The sequence below is a fragment of the Daldinia childiae genome (assembly GCF_008694065.1).
Source record: "Daldinia childiae strain JS-1345 chromosome Unknown Scaffold5, whole genome shotgun sequence".
In the NCBI taxonomy this organism is placed as follows: Eukaryota; Fungi; Ascomycota; class Sordariomycetes; order Xylariales; family Hypoxylaceae; genus Daldinia; species Daldinia childiae.
Genome location: NW_022984646.1, coordinates 2,224,990 through 2,241,088, shown reverse-complemented (window position 1 = coordinate 2,241,088; position 16,099 = coordinate 2,224,990). Strand labels below are relative to the sequence as shown.

The 16,099-nt window shown below is 45.4% G+C and overlaps 5 protein-coding genes across 5 annotated transcripts; 1 reads left to right on the top strand and 4 right to left on the bottom strand.

The window, feature by feature from the left end:
* Nucleotides 1–706: 706 nt before the first annotated feature.
* GL218_05755 (Syntaxin-like protein psy1) lies at nucleotides 707–1,813 on the top strand (the record flags this gene model as incomplete). Its single annotated transcript, XM_033582439.1, has 4 exons — nucleotides 707–772; nucleotides 844–1,069; nucleotides 1,128–1,345; nucleotides 1,433–1,813. 4 exons carry the CDS (start codon nucleotides 707–709, stop codon nucleotides 1,811–1,813), a joined length of 891 nt encoding a protein of 296 aa, XP_033434402.1.
* Nucleotides 1,814–2,793: 980 nt separating this feature from the next.
* Nucleotides 2,794–4,872, bottom strand: GL218_05754 (Tripeptidyl-peptidase sed3; the record flags this gene model as incomplete). The annotated part of the gene is made up of 5 exons (XM_033582438.1): nucleotides 2,794–3,451; nucleotides 3,517–3,707; nucleotides 3,766–3,784; nucleotides 3,841–4,356; nucleotides 4,412–4,872. The coding sequence occupies 5 exons, from the start codon at nucleotides 4,870–4,872 to the stop codon at nucleotides 2,794–2,796; spliced, it is 1,845 nt and encodes a 614-aa protein (XP_033434403.1).
* Nucleotides 4,873–7,870: 2,998 nt separating this feature from the next.
* GL218_05753 (uncharacterized protein) lies at nucleotides 7,871–8,452 on the bottom strand (the record flags this gene model as incomplete). The annotated part of the gene is made up of 1 exon (XM_033582437.1): nucleotides 7,871–8,452. One exon carries the CDS (start codon nucleotides 8,450–8,452, stop codon nucleotides 7,871–7,873), a length of 582 nt encoding a protein of 193 aa, XP_033434395.1.
* Nucleotides 8,453–10,503: 2,051 nt separating this feature from the next.
* On the bottom strand, nucleotides 10,504–11,727 carry GL218_05752 (uncharacterized protein; the record flags this gene model as incomplete). Its single annotated transcript, XM_033582436.1, has 1 exon — nucleotides 10,504–11,727. One exon carries the CDS (start codon nucleotides 11,725–11,727, stop codon nucleotides 10,504–10,506), a length of 1,224 nt encoding a protein of 407 aa, XP_033434396.1.
* A 1,926-nt stretch (nucleotides 11,728–13,653) lies between these two features.
* On the bottom strand, nucleotides 13,654–15,102 carry GL218_05751 (uncharacterized protein; the record flags this gene model as incomplete). The annotated part of the gene is made up of 4 exons (XM_033582435.1): nucleotides 13,654–13,676; nucleotides 13,737–13,847; nucleotides 14,228–14,996; nucleotides 15,067–15,102. 4 exons carry the CDS (start codon nucleotides 15,100–15,102, stop codon nucleotides 13,654–13,656), a joined length of 939 nt encoding a protein of 312 aa, XP_033434397.1.
* Between the last annotated feature and the right edge of the window lie 997 nt (nucleotides 15,103–16,099).

The window sequence follows — 16,099 nt, the reverse complement described above, 5'->3', positions numbered from 1 at the left end:
TTATCCTCTAGGCTCCCACTAAAAATCTTAGCTTGGCAAACGTCGATTTTCGTTCCAAGCCACCCATGCCATGGACCATCACAATCACAGCTCAACATACAATTCGGGAGTTACTACATAGACATTCAGAGTCAGACAGTTATGATTGGCTTGAAAGACCGATTTGCAGATTAATACTTGAATAGAAAACAAAAACAGCTTCGAGTTCAAACTTAACCGTCTTCCCCGTTGATTTCTCTCAAGTTTCGGTTGTGCTTTGTTAATTTTTTTTTCCCCTTCCATCTGAATTACTGTATTATATTATCTCGTCTCCGCCGACACACTAGACAAACCAAACAAACCCGACTCGGAGACGGTGATTGGAGCGGAAAGACCCTGGAAAGAAAAGAAGAAAAAAACTACTCAGACGTCACCTACGGTCAGCAGGGAACATCCGCCGTCCCCCCAGCCCCGTCCTCCCGTATGCAGCAGCGGAAGAAGTAGCTGTAAATTGATTCAATCTCAAATCATTCATCAATTAAACTTGACTCTTGTCCTCTCCAACTCCCCAATTTCCGCTTCTCATTCCCACGGTCGCATCACGTCACACCATATCATCATCATCACATCCGACCATTCCACTACTTACTGTCCGTCCACCTTACTCTTAAGGTCCTAAAATACTGGACTTTTTGGATGTCATAAAGGCGACGGCCTAGCAGTCAACATGTCTTACGGTCAATATCAAAACAACCCATACCAGGATGGTTCCCTAGCTGAACAAGGTTACCAGGTAAGGCAGTTCCGTAGCCATTACGGCTGACTCGGCGTATGGCGATAGCTACCTATCTAACAAACATTTAGGAGCACGAGCTACAGAACTATCCAGAACAGCAACAAGTCTCAGACACTCTCCCACAACAGGAGTTCCTCAACCGGATTCAATTCCTCCGCAATGAAATCCGTACCCTTACGAGCAATGTTCAAACAATTGCGTCCCTTCACCAGCGCGCGCTGGCCGAAGGCGACGGCGGTGCAGCATCGCAACAACTTGAACGCGTTGTCGCCGATACGCAGACCTTGAACATCGGTATTCGAGATCAACTAAAATTCTTAGCCAGCGATGCAGTCAAATCTCCGCTTGATAGCACCCACCCGCGATATGAAGGATCGGCAGGTCGCTACCATCAAAGCTGAGTTTGAGCGTGAATTGAGCAATTACCGGCAAGAAGAGAACGTTTACAGTCAACGGTACCGCGAACAGATTTCTCGTCAGTACCGCATTGTCAATCCCGAGGCTACCGAGGAAGAAGTTCGCAATGCGGCCGATGCCGATTGGGGCAATGAAGGTGTTTTCCAGACAGCGGTATGTTTTTTTTTCACTCTTGCGCCCTTTATCACCAAAAGAACCCGAGTAATCCTCAAAGATGAATAATGCTGACACAAGATACAGCTCCGCACCAACCGTGCCGGTCAAGCGTCGTCAGTTCTCGGCGCAGTGCGCGCACGCCACAATGAGCTCCAGCGCATTGAGCGGACCCTCATCGAACTCGCAAATATGTTCCAAGATCTTGCCATATTAGTGGAGCAGCAGGATAATGCGGTAAACGAAGCAGTCAACAACGCCGAGAACACGAATAAATACATCGACGAAGGCAATACTCATGTGGAGAAAGGAATCGTCCACGCCCGAAACCGCAGAAAGCTAAAGTGGTGGTGTCTCGTCGTCGTAATTCTCATCATCGCCATCGCCCTTGGTGTCGGTCTAGGCGTGGCCGCTAACGCTGGACTGCTCGGCGGCAATAAAAACAACAATAATAACAACGGCAACTAAATTGCCATCTCGGGGGTTTACTTCAGAGTGGATGAACGATAACGAAACGTCTTTTTTTCAAAACTCCGCGAGACGAGATGACCGGGGTAAAATTATCAGATCGCACGGAGATGCCAGATCTTGGTACAAACTTATATTAATTCCCAGCCTTTCCATCCATCCATCCATCCGATATCTATAACGTCGGCAGACCTTCCGGCTAACGGTTAGTACGGGGAGAAGGGTCGGATCCTTAATGCATTGTTTCTCTCATGTACGCATGGTTTTATGCGAATTATTCACCGCTCGGGGCGGCTTGTCTGTCTGTCTTAGGAGGTACATATTGGATCTATTCTCGGGGTCGCGATCCAGGCTGAGACGGGCTGATGGTTGTACATAAGTAGATGTGTAGGCCCGTACGCTTATTATTACCTTTTTTTTTTCATATTCAGACGATTTCGAATCTAGGTACCTACCCAAGGTGCGTATTGAAATTACTCGTGTTTTCAATTACTGGAAGCTTTACATGCATGATCGCTGCAATTCATAATCGCCGTGAAGCCTTAACCTAGGTAGGTAGGTATGTAGGTAGGTATCTAGTAAGACCGGATTACTCTTATCATTAGAACCTTCTTTTTCCGAAGAACTGGTAGACACAAAGTTTAGATGCAAACATAAAACCATGTCGGCCACTATTATAGTTAATCAGACTAAACTTACCACTTTCAATATCACAATCTCCCAAATAGCACATACTATTGCCCAGTCACAACACAACTCTATACTACCAACAACGACAAGAGTTACAGGGTAAATATATTAGTATAAAGATACACTATAGTTCTATCGGATAGCCTATTCTTGAATGTCTAAAGGAATCCAAAAAAACAAAGTCTATACTAGGAATCCTTTTACGCCCAGAACCAGCCACAGCCAAACGCCGAACCTGGGCAACTGGATTCGGTATACTATAAGCACTCAGCGATGCATTTCTCTTATCATCACGAGGTAATCTTCGGCATCTCGACGCCCGGGGCAATCTTTTCAAGCAACACATCAAATAACGGGGTTCCGAGCCCGGTGACGGGATCCCAGCCTTCCGTCGCATTCCACCCCGCGCCAGGAACGTAAGGTGCCGGCAAGCCGCTGTAGATGTCTCTTCCGGTGCAGCCTTTGCTTCCACCCAGCACGATGTCTGTGAGACCACCGTCAACAGCGTCAGTGTAAAGCCATGGGTTCAAGAAGCCCAGGGGCTTCTGGCCGCTCTTGATGCGCGCGTTGTTGAGCAAGCTGACGATGGCGGCGAAGGTCGGCGCCGACGCCGATGTTCCGCCGACCTTGATAACAGATCCTTGGGAGATGACGTTGAAGTTGCGCCCCTGGGCCGCGACGTCTGGGAACCCGCGGCCGGTCGGGTTGTACAGGCCCTCGAACGTGGCGCCAATAGTGCTGATGTACGCGTCCACGGCGGCTTTTTGGTAAGCCGGACGCGGGAAGATGTCGGAGAAGCCGCCAGATGAAAAAGATACTGCTCGCTCGGGCTCGACGCCGACGGTGCCGCCCACAGCTGTGACGTACGGGCAGGCTGCGGGGAAGATGGGGAGAAGGCGGGTGGTATTCTTGCCGTCGTTTGTCTGGCAGGCGCTACCCGGACCGGTGCTGAAAGAAACGGTTAGCTTATCGTATATAAGTCGGTGCTATAAAAAAAACATGATAAGACTTACTCTCCAGAGCTGAAGAGCACGGACACCCCACGAGCTCCTAGCTGGCCGAACATGGTGCAAACCTTCTCGACGTACGTCTTGGGTACTGACTGCTCATCTTCACCGTAAGAGGTGGTTAGAGTATGCGGGAGCTCCTCGTCTGGGAGATCCAGGAGGTACGTCAGGTACTCGAGGTATGGCTCATTAGATCCCTATATTATTAAAGTCAATAATTGAGTCCTAAACCACTGGTAAGCAAGATCCACTCACGGTATTCGGATCCGGTTGGCTAGATTATATTAGCATTGTATCAATCAATGAGAACGACATGACTCGATTACTTACTCAAGATCAGGAACCAGAGGTCCACGGCCTCCATTAGAGTAGTATCGGATATCTGTGTTGAACCCTAGCGACGCCGCGTACTGCATGTCTAAGTTGGCCTCGACATCATCATCGACAGAGTCAGTCTGGTTGTCCAAACCACCATTGATAGAGAGCGTGGTGAAGTTCTGAGCAAGAGCATAGGGAGCGTATTGCTCGAGGAAGCTGTCTAGCGCATCATGCTTCGCGTACTCCTCCAAGAAGCCGCTCACACCAAAGATAGTCGCGACGCTAGGATCCGCAGCCGTGTCACCGACGTTGTAAAGCGCCCTTAAGCATTCAGGGGTCATGGTGGTATTGCAGAAAGTTGCATTGAGTTCCTGGGTAGGGATCTCCGCGGCGGCCTTGAAGAAAGCAGTTGCTTCTTTCTGCTCGATGACCTCGTACACCTCTACGGCATGCGGTTTCATCTGGCCAAATCTAGTCGTCGGTTGAATCATAGTGATATGGGGCCGGACTGCCTCGGGAACGGAGTAACTGTTTTCGGGTTAGCAAACCTCGTATTCATCCGTTAAACAAGGCGGATGCTTACTGCAGAGTTCGAATTCGCTGTGCATCTGTTCCGACATGGTTATACACTTGGAAATCGGTATTCAACAAGCTCGCCGCCTTTAGCACGGTAGTTTGGAAATTGACCCATTCTCCGTCATTCTTGACATCCGACGCGGGGATTCCAGATTTTTCGAGCCATTCTAGTACAGCAGCAGTCGACTCCTCTCTTGGCTTCATCATCTCCTTTACCTCATCGCGTGATAGATGTTGCCCGTATAAACGGTGTTGAGGAGTAGATATGTCGTAGAGGGTTTGCTCGAACTGACCTAGGTTAGGCTGTTCAAGAGCAATCCGCAGCTTGATTACTTGATTCGGATCCGCGTTCTTAATCTTCCTCCAACCCATTGGGACCTTTGGTAGAGACTCGACGACGACATCTTTGCCTTCGACAGCGGCCTGAAGAAGCGCAATGGTAGCGCAAATGAGCGAGGATACCTTCATTGCGATCCGCGTCACAGGTCAATGGCCTAGAAGATGTAGCAGTAAAGGGCGGCGGAAGGTCCAGCTATCTCCTCACAAATCTCCTTACAAGAAGATCGGGAGTTAAGAAGAAGCGAATGAAACATGCACGCGCCCTCAGGAACCGGCATTCCAATACAAAATATATGTGAGACAACCCCTGTATAGATAGTAGTATTGGAGTATGTAGCTCATGTAGCTCATGTAGCTTATGAGTCGTTGTTTAAGTCAGGGGGATATTTTACCGGCCAAAGCCATTAAGGTTTCAAAGGGAGAGAACCCTGCGTAGTTCGTATCTAACATACGATATCATGCATTACTAGGTATCGGATAAGTTGTTAAATTAATATTTATGCTGGGGTTTTTCATCATGAACTTCCTTCCTTACTTGTTATTAGCTTTTCGACCATCCAAAAACCGCAGGGACGGGTGACCCCTACACCAGTCTTCCTTCCCTGTCTATCATAAATGACTTACAGCCAATCGGAAAAGGAAGAGCCACCGTCGTTATCTCGCATAAGTATAAAACGGTACCTTACATATGTAGCATGTGGAAAACCCAACAACATTGGAGGAGATAAGACTAGCGGCCGGAGATTAAAGCAAAAGAATTGGGTGATGATGGCAATGATCAGCATTGCTAACGCAACTTGTGTTGTTTGTTGATACAGTACATAAGTAGTAAGACCTCATGACTTACTATTTTCATAGCTTGAGTGCCGCAAAGGTAGAACAAAGTCCAACGATGAAAGAGACGTAAGACAAGTTTGTTGGATCTTGGTGACTTCCGAATAGTTAACCATGAAATCGGTTGTTTTTGTTTTTATCCTAAAAATGCTTGTTTTACTGTTTTACTACAGGTTTGCGGGTTTAGTTCCCGAAGCGCCAATTGGCTGAGGCGTTACGTCATTTCTAAAAGAGCACGTCTTAGAAGTCTTAAGTATTAGTTACTGTCTCCCTTTAGTTTAGTTATCTATTTTATTAAAGTCAATTGTGTAAAAACAGTTTATTTACATAAGATATAATAATATCAACATACGTGGCTGTTTGAGTTAACTAGAAAAACTGCGAGATAAGTATCACTTCGAAACAAATGTCTTTATCAAAGTTGCTCGCACGCTTTTTATATTGAATATATGAATATTTATTAAATTATATAAAGAAATAAGAATGCCGCTAGACTCTATGCCAGAACTAATAAACCTCATACTTAAACCTAAGCTATATATACCACATACCCAAAATAGTCCCAATATCGTCATTTCAGCCATGGATCATAATAGGCTTTCGTTCCCATCGCCCTGCACGTCTTCAGCCAGGGCAATACCTTGCAAGGCTGGCATCAAACCGCTCCTTGTCCGTATCTCACAATCAGGCAATTCAATAGCCGCTGTTGCTTGCCATTGATTTGTAGCGCTCAAGCCGGTCATGAGATTCCCAATCATTCGACCACGAGCCCTGTACAATGCACCTGGGTTCGCGGGAAGACGGATGGAGGCCCATAAGGACTTCTCGTAACGGTTATGGAGCCTTTGCTTGATCGTTCCAAGATAAGGGTTCTTCACCCTTTGGACAATCATTTCAAGCCTTTCAAATAAATGCTCAACAATCATATGAATGAGCAGGCCTGATTCGTGGCTGTAGCCATGCAAGGTAGGAAGCCCTTCCACCGCTGCAAATGACGGGTATTCTCCTTGGATATCCGGGATATCGATATCACCCTCTCTGAGTACGACCGGGAGTCTTTCTTGTATTCGCTGCCGTCTCTCGAGTCTGCCTTCCTCGACCACATCATAGATTCTTATAAATCTAGCAGTGATTGGCGTCCCGTCGGTCCTGGGTACACTCATTCTGCGGTTCTGATCGACTTGTTGATCGTAGTTCGCGAGGTGCATAACGATCAGAACCCAAATGCCATCTATCGGCATAACCCAAAATGAGTACATCGATCGCCTTATCCTGTTAAATATGGGCATGTAGCTGTGGAGGCTACCGTCGTAGTTAACATTCTTGGCGACTACTCGACGGACGACCTCGATATTATGAGGGGGTTGAAAGTAACGGCCTTCAAAGAAAACACCATTTGGTTTGCCGACACAAAGTGAAACAACCTCTCTAAATTCATGACTGTATGTTAGAAGACAGTCAGACAACGACCTATACATAGCTTCCCGCTCTATAACATTTGAGCGGTAGTACTGGAGGCTTTCGATGGCAAAAGCTCGACTCAAATTATCAGGCCTGGAAAAGTCAAAACTTTGGCTCACATGCTGTTCTCTAGGACTCGTTACTGAAAAGATCCTGCGGCCGGTAATTTGACTAGCAGCACCTGCTGCAGCGAGGTTGTATGAGTTAGACATTATTCCAAGCTAATTCGTGTTATCAAACGTAAATTCAAAGTAGAGAGTATGAATATTAGTAATAGATGCTTTGAAATGCTTTGATGCAATATGAGAATGTGTGATTGAGAGAACGTCAGCCAACACTCATATATATCTACATGGAAGAGGATGTACAATTTCGTTGATTTAGAACATATTTATGAACAATAGCGTTGTCTATATTCTTCTTCTTCGTAATACTAAACTAGGAACATAATCATCATACAAATAGCATCACAATACATTTGTTATTTTACAAGCTTCTTACGATGAACTACAAAACAACGTTACATAAATTAGCAATTATTTAGCACACGTTAAATTGTTTTAATATAATGTAGTTAATAAGTATCTGATATGTCATTTTGTGTATTCATAGACAATATCTTACATAGTTCCATCCATTGATGAAAGCAACTGTCCGTTATCAACAATATAGCAAAAGCAATATACAACAATTTCGGCCTTCCAGAGGCCCAAGGTATTGAAATACACAAGAAATAATGAGAGCTTCGAGTCTCACTAGGATCTCCTTCAAAGCCTTATTCCATGATGTTCCACCAAACATATCCCCTCTGAAAGCATAACCCGACATATATTCAAGTTTCGCCGTTCTTCAACACCTGTGTATTGAGAATATGCCGGATGCTCTCGTATTCATCCACCGACATTCCTGTGTATTCAATACAAGCATTGCCGCAGGGGATAGGTTGAGGGCCATCGACCTTGCCACTGAGAACAGTGCTCAGGACCATACAGGTCTGAGGAAGGCCTTCAACCCTAATATGGTTATCTCCTATGGGGCCGTTCATCGTGACATTTGCGTTCAGGGCATCATAGTAACAAGCGTCGATGTTGAACTGCGGCACTCCCTCGGGAGCTGTAGGGGGTGGCGGGATTCCCGGTGCGTCCCCATCGGGGATGTTTAGTTGCTCGGCGATCTCTTGTGCTATCTTTGAGGCATAGATGAACGCAGCACGGCTACGCCTGTTGCATTTGCCGGTGCCGCAGGTCAGGCCGACGGTGGTGGCGGCGCCGATTGTGCCCGCTGTAACTCCGGAGGTTATAGCTTCTGCTGTCGCGGCTGAAATGCCGATTGCCATCAAGGGAACCGGTGCCACGATACATTGCAAGAATGCAAAGGAAGCAATGGCAGAAGCAGCAAGAGTTGAACAACGCATTTTTGGGGGTTTTGCTTTTAGAAGTCTTTGGAGGTACTAAGGAATGATGTTTGAATAAATTCTCGTTCCTGCGAGTTTCTGATGGTGTTCTTGTTAATACAGAAGAAGCCCTTGATGAATGTGGCGATGACGACCTTAATATATATACATTTTTAAACCGGTGTACTTCTTAGATCGACAATACTATGAGCCTCGATGTCCAGCATGATGGGTTTTTAGCATCAGAACCATTTTCTTCATACTTCTATTTCTAACCACACACCCCCTTTCATTTCCGGGGTGATGAGCAAACCCCACAACATAGATGTCTTCCCCATGATCTGCTCCAATCATTAGTTTCTCTTACCCTCTAGATCGTTTCAATTGGTTGACACTAGATGTGAGGATATTTTACGCATTAATGTTGCATAGTCAGTTGCTTTGTAAACTTTTCATCAAGTGAACAACTATTCACCATGAATCCCTGTCTAATGATCGTTGCGGATATTCTCGGTAGTATCTATATCTCGGAGATATGTTAGATTCTTCAAGAAAGGAAGTTGATCGATGTCTTTGCAATGGATAAATCTTCAGCTAGGGATTAAACCCCAAAGGCATACGTAGCTCTACCCCGGATCGACACCTGCACATGAACACCAGTTAAGCCCAAGCCAATTGTATTTCAAGATCGTTACGATATTTTGACTCTGGTCGGTAAGCCTATCTCGTTAGTATCTTGAGATTATTAGGTGGAGCTTTGTTAGTTCTTCGGTAGATATCGCCGTGAATTACCTCTACTTTAGTCACAAGATGCTTGACTTGTAAGATGTTTGCAATTACATCAATATGTTGTACATAGAGGCATACTAGTAGTTAGTTTCTATGATATAGGTGGAAGTCTCTTTTTCCCCCGTCAAGCCTATAGGAAGATATAACGTAATATACTACCAACTCACCAAAGTTGAGCGGATCCCAAGTCCAACAACCCACCTGTGAGCTCTCCTGCTGTCTCTTATACTGCAAGATCGTACCTCATTTTTACGTATGAGGAACCGCATTATATGGGTAATATGGGGTGAGTAGCACACCGAGGTCAAACGTTGGTATAAAATACATGCGTAATTTATGTACAAGATTATTTGAACCTACCTTGAAAGAGGTACGGATGGAATAATATTTAGGTAACTACTAATTATCCCCCTTGCTGTGACTTCTTCACGGAAACTTCTAGCAAGTCATGTATTCTATCTAACTAGCTAAAAGGAGCGTGTCGCATGAGTGATACCCAGCCAAGGATTTCAAAGGGGTCCATTACGTTAGACGCGGCAGGATGAGCAACATTCTAGAACATTAGAGGGTCCTGTTCTTACCCCAGCTCTCCAGTTAAGGGTATTTTCCTACCCCCGGTCCGAGATCTGGGGATCTCTGCCAAGATCACTCGGTATGTAGGTCAAGACCTGGGGGATCTACGTCCAGGATCTTAAGCCCATCCTACAAATTGCGGGGAGATCTGACCCTGACAAAGTATCTAGTTTTCATATCAATCTTAGTTGTTTACGAATACCCCTATAACTTGATGCATTTATCTATTGGAATTATTGCTCCCTTCGAATGATACCAAACTTACTACTTGAATACTACTTGGGTTAGGCTTAAAGAATTGTTTTAGTACTGCTCCTATAATAAGCTTCCGTTCCCTTTACTACATGTATTTCTAGTCCTTGTAGCAAACATTTTCAACACGGTATCCCCTTCCCCGGTGGTTTTCTGTTGATGGCGCTAATATTACAACGTGGCGACGCTATATTCCTGTCCTATTTAGGTCACCGAATCGAAGTCGGTCATATGCCGGCCCTTTGGGTTATCACCCCTAACAATTGAAGAATTACTACCCTTACCCTCTCTGTACTAAGAGAAAGACGATAGGAGGCTAAATAGATACATTTTACTAATCATCTCGTAGCTACGAACGAGTGCGATGTCAATCATAGGGTTGTAACATCGTGTCCTCTCAGACAGAGATACATCCACTGGGACAAGAGTATGAAATGTATATATGTATTCTAGTCTATCTATGCCCGCGACCGTAGTATTGCCTGCTTCAAAGACCAACGAAGAATCTTAGGATAGAGCCACCTAGGCGTTGACCAGAAGAACCAGGCGAAAACCCATGCAAACCCTAAAACTTTCCCGGCGACGCGTATTCTCGCGTCCCTTAGCAGGGCCTCGTACTTTGTTCTGCACAGCAAGTTCCTGAGAAGGGTTGAGACGAAAATCTCGCCCCCCACAGCGAAATAATTGGCGCAGAAAAAGAGCAAATCGCGATGACTTTCGCCCTGGCCAACTTTCCAAGCCGTCATGGCGTGTATAAGCCCCGACAGGAAGAATATTCCAAACGCAACTATTGCCTTATCAACAGCCGATCCCGGTTTCAGCTTCAAGATGCGTTGCGAGAAGATTTTAGCGCATATATGAAGAGTTGGAGATGCGATACGATGCCAGAATCTGCCCCAGAACCGCCTTACTGTCCATGCCTCTATCAGATTACCAAAGAGTGGCGGCCAGTCCTCGGGGTTGTCAAATCGTAATATCACAACGAACAACAAGGACAATATGGCGTGGTACGACTCGAGTATGAGTATGTTCGTCCATATCCAAGAGACGCACACGAACGCTCTTAGGAGTAGTTGATGCGCCAAGATTGGGTCATCTTCATCCCCCACGAAGAGGCGCCGTAGGATCGGCTCTTGATCCGGGGTGAAATCGAGTATAGTGCTAGTAGCATTGATATATCCACCAGCCTTTTGAACAAAGATTCGGTCAATAAGGACGATGATTCCGACCTTGCAAATGCGGAAGAGTGCGAATTTGAGTATTTTCGGCCACGGTGCCGATGTAGGTCCTAGTCGTTGGCGAGACAAGCGCCGAGGATTATTCCAAATCCAGCACGCAGCCGATATGCTAGGCCTACTGGGAGGCAGAACAAGTTTATTTGAACACGTGGTGTTGCTAGTCTCCGGAGCCTTAGATAACAATGAATGATTTTCGAAGTATAAAATTCGAGGAAGAGTTAGCATATGGATGATGCACGTTATTGCTGTGTAGGATTCAAGTCCAACTAATCCTCCAGAGGCTATGCTGCCTTGAACAGAGGCGAATGACCAAGCCGTGAGGAGCCATGCCGGAGGAAGAAAAAGGGGGCGAAGCTTAGGGGGGAAATGTAAAGCTAGAGTAGTGAGAAGGATGGCTGCTAGAAGAATAATGTTAGGCTTGAAGAACTCGTAGGATAATGGCATTTTGACGCTGTGTCCATGTTGAGATATTATTTCTAGTGTAATGCGTTGATAACTAGCCATGATATGGGCGTTGCCCGCTAATCTCTCATCTCTGATCATGTATATCCTCGTTGTGGTAGTAATTTTTCATATTTTTATATGACCTGGCCAATTCTATTTCTTAATCATAACCTTGGGTCCCAAAGTACTCACCGAGAAATCCACGAGGTGGAAAAGCTATAATCGCCGCATTCCGGAGGATATTCATTGAAAGGCTCGAGCCATAGAACCAAGGTACCTACCTGTTTATCCAAGTACCGCTGGGACTACTGTTAAGACAGTCATTGCTAAGTAGCCTTGAAACATCGTGGACTATTAAGTAATCGATATTATATAAGTAGTGTATCCTTGTTTAGGTGGTCTTCCCTATTTGAGTACACCGAATCCATCACAGCGTTACACAGTATCAGCATGTCTCCTTAATCTACTACGAGACTCTAAACCATGTTGGGGTGATTATCTTCCACTGATAGTGCGCGCTCAGAGCAGGCGGGAATGGCCGGTATGGGGAGATTCTGGGATTTATCGATGTGTGAAGATCGCCATCTAGCAATGCCGAGGTTTCGTGGGGAGGCTCTCGAACTGTTTCTGTATATGGCGGCCGGGCCGTATCGCTATACTTCATAGTTTGGATTAACGGTTCTTCTATTTTTCCCATGGCGACGTGAATATATAATATTTATTACCAGCACACCGGAAATAGAACACATAGTACTTGTCGCTACGAATATTGTAGTGGCTTAGAACAATGCTTAGGAGAAGGATATAAGACTTAGACGACCTAGGTAGCTAAATGACCCAGATAGCACCATATGGTAGTATCTGACGCGTATGACTACCTCTTACCTATGTTACAACTTTATCTTATTTCCCCTAGTTATTTATCATTGTTGAAGATAGGTTATTGACATCTATAGTCACAAAGTGTGGGTGATACTATCCAACGCGGGTGACAAACAAATCATCTCCTCCCCTTGCATACATTTTACAACGCATATCCTACGTATCCTAACGAGTCTGGCCGTGGTTTCGGACTGGGCGCTGTTTGCATAGTTTTGGTGTTATGACTTTAGAACACCTAAGTTGAATTCATACTACTTGTTGTTTGATTTATTTCGCCTCTATCAGAATCAATAATTGCTGTGCGTTTGTATAGCTATTCTCCACTGTGAACTTGCCCCTGGCTCGTGTGGCCATCACTTCATCCAATAATGTAGCGGACGCTATAAAAGTGTCTCCCCTAGATTACAGCGGTCCGCCAATTTTAGCTCGAGTTCTACTCCCATAGGTAGTCGAATGACTGCTAGTTGATTGGGTACTCAAAGTACGAAGGCCACCGAGACAGACTTAAAGCTACTAGGTAGGTAGGCATCCAGATATTTATACCTTAGGCAGTTTAGACTTTCAGGCATACACTATAAGACAAAACTAAAGTCAATATAACTAACATCCACTTCAGTGTACTGGGGGCACAACTAGAATTGCCTGGCTTGGCTTCTGATACTATGATTATCATGCTACCGGTTCGGTTTAGGGAAGAGAACATACAAGGACGAGCAATGTTATGGCCCATTGTCCAATGTTCCTATAGGTTATTTCATCGGGAGTCGTCGATTTGATTGCCGAACTGATCATTCCAACTGCCTGTCTTATTCATCCTCCACTTCTAGAAGTCCGCATGGTTCCAGCATAGCCTAATATTTACTGACTAGTGCTACCACAAAGACACCCCCCCTGAAGTCTTGAGATACTTGCCGTCTGATGACTATGCGCCATACGGCCGAGCTGTATCGTGCCCTACTTACTATTACCACTGGTAGGCTTGTTCTATCGATTATATCGTAGATAAAATCACCTATAGTATCTCGATGGTCGAAAGGTAGATCTCTAGCCTAGTTTCACATAGTTTCCTACCACAGAAGAGTTAGTCAAGCCATATACGATACCCAGTATAATAGATAGGCACATACCAGGAAACTGGCCCTGTTTACCATGGCACTTGCCAATCCACCACTCGTTCTCATTTGGTGTTCTGGTCACGATTTCTATACGTCCTGCCCTAAAACTGATGTCACCCTCGCCTGGGCTGAATAATCGTACAAAGCAGTGACTGTTTCCACGGCTGGCGCGCCGCTAAGTCGGGTGGGCTTAGGTTTCGGCGGAGAGGGGTTTTGGCTTCCCTGCTGCAAGGCTGCTAGCCCAGGCGATTTGTGGGCTATTTAGAGGTGGAGATAGTGGCGATTTGAAGGCGGCCGCTGATGCGGAATATGGCGGAGGAGGGTTCTCTACAAGCTCTGGCTGCGACTCTTGGCCGTATTTAACTGATGTTGGCTCGGTGCGGATGATGCGCCTGCAGTAAGTAATCAGCAGCCGCGGTCCCGCCTCTAATGCTGCCGGCTTGTTCGCTTACTTGGGTGGCGGCTTCTTCTGACCGCTGGTCTTAAATCGAACAATGGTTAACTGTTCGTCTGCTCCAGGATATCTGCCCTCTTGCTTAAAAATGCCTCTTCTACATCAAGCGTCAAGTCGAAATATCCAATATCGCAATGTTGCATTTTCTCATGGAGCGTATAGAAGATATTCAGTTGCATATAGTAGAATGACTGGAATAGCGGCTTGATGAATTGGCGCTCAAGAGTGAACAGCTTAGGTAGTTCGTCTTTCAAAAGATCATTGAAGTAATTGAATTCCTGCGTAGCTTGCTCGACATCGCTCTCTGCTTTCCACAAGGCCTTCTCATCCTTGGCACTCTTCTCTTTTTTATCTTGTATTTTCTTGAGTGTCGCATTGTGTCGGTCGAAGTCGAGCTTCTTGTGCTCACGTTTTGTTGCTGTTTTCCTGATGACCTTGAGTACGTCAAGTAGTTCATTCGCGGGACGAATAACTCGCGACTCGATCATCTCAAGCTCAGGCTTGAGCGATTCTTGTAGATCTTTGACGATAGCCTCGTACTCCTCGCAAGCGCGGATGCCCTCGGGGTTGCCTTGAACCTCTATCGAGTCGGGATCTGACATGCGACCTGATATAGGCTTGTAGATCTCGGTCATCGCTTTGCTGAACTCGATCTGGTGGTTGAGCATGCCGTTAATGGCATCGGAATACTTCTTACTCTCATCGTGGAGGTGTTTTGTCTCGACTTCAAGCTCTTGGAAACGTCGCTCTGCGTCGATGAATACGGGATCTTTTGAATGTTCGCCAATGTTAAATTTGGCTTTAAATTGTTGCGGCGCCTATGGGTTAGAGAATTCTAATTAGTTTCAACGTCTTTCTTTTTTGGGGACTAGGCGCATTGGTATTTACTCGAATGACGCTTTTCTGGAAGCCTCGGAAGCTCATCGCTCTGCGAGGTTGAAATGATCTGTTTGTAATGGTTCTGATTGCGATGTATGGTTTAGTGGGGGTATTGATTCGGAATGAGGATGTTTCTTTGTAGTTTTTACTGCGTAGCGTTCAGGGGAAGCAATACTACACTAATAGATTGTGAGGTAATAGTTGAGTAGTTGAGTAGTTGAGAAACAAAAAGTAGTATCAAGGGCGAATAGAGGTTGCAGCAGGTGACGGCAAGCAAGGCAGAAATTAGTAGTTTAGTAGTTTAGTAGTTTAGTAGTAAAGTTGTAAATAAAGTAGCGAAGTGACTTGTACATGTAAACCTGACTTAGTGATTTAGGTCGTTTTCATCCACTGACGACGTCGTTGTTGTGGCAGTGCTTTAAATCATCAGCTCGGCTTCGCGGAGGATCCGTCAACTTTTGTGGCTTGGACCTAATAAGCCTACCTACTACTACGCTTAGGTACTACCGAAGCTTTTTTTTTACCTCTAAAAACAGGTGGAAGCTTTAAACATTGTACATAGGTACTATGTAGCTTAGCCCATTTATTTACCTAAAGTACTTAATACAACCGTATCATGAATTTGCAGATATTATGAAGCTGAGATTCTTAGTAAACATTATGATACGCGGAACCAGAACTGATACTACATGTACGGACTACATATTGGACCGCTTGCCGGATATCCGAGAATCTCTTAGCGTTGAATCTTTAAACCCGAATCACCGTGCTGACTTTGGCGGGCAGTGTGTACAGCACATGTATCTTTCCTTTTATCATTCTAATGCCAAGAAGAGAAAGCAGGAGCTTGCTCGCTAACGTCATCTGAAAATGATGAGGGGCAGGTGTCACTGTGGGAACTAAAGTTTACGTAACATGCATGATCTGATAAACCAAAGATGGGTACCGTTGCTCTTCTCATCCAATTAAATTACCAAGATCACTCTTGTTTTTCCGTTTCCGTTATCCCCGAGCTCAAAGGCCTAAAATCGCCGTTGACCGA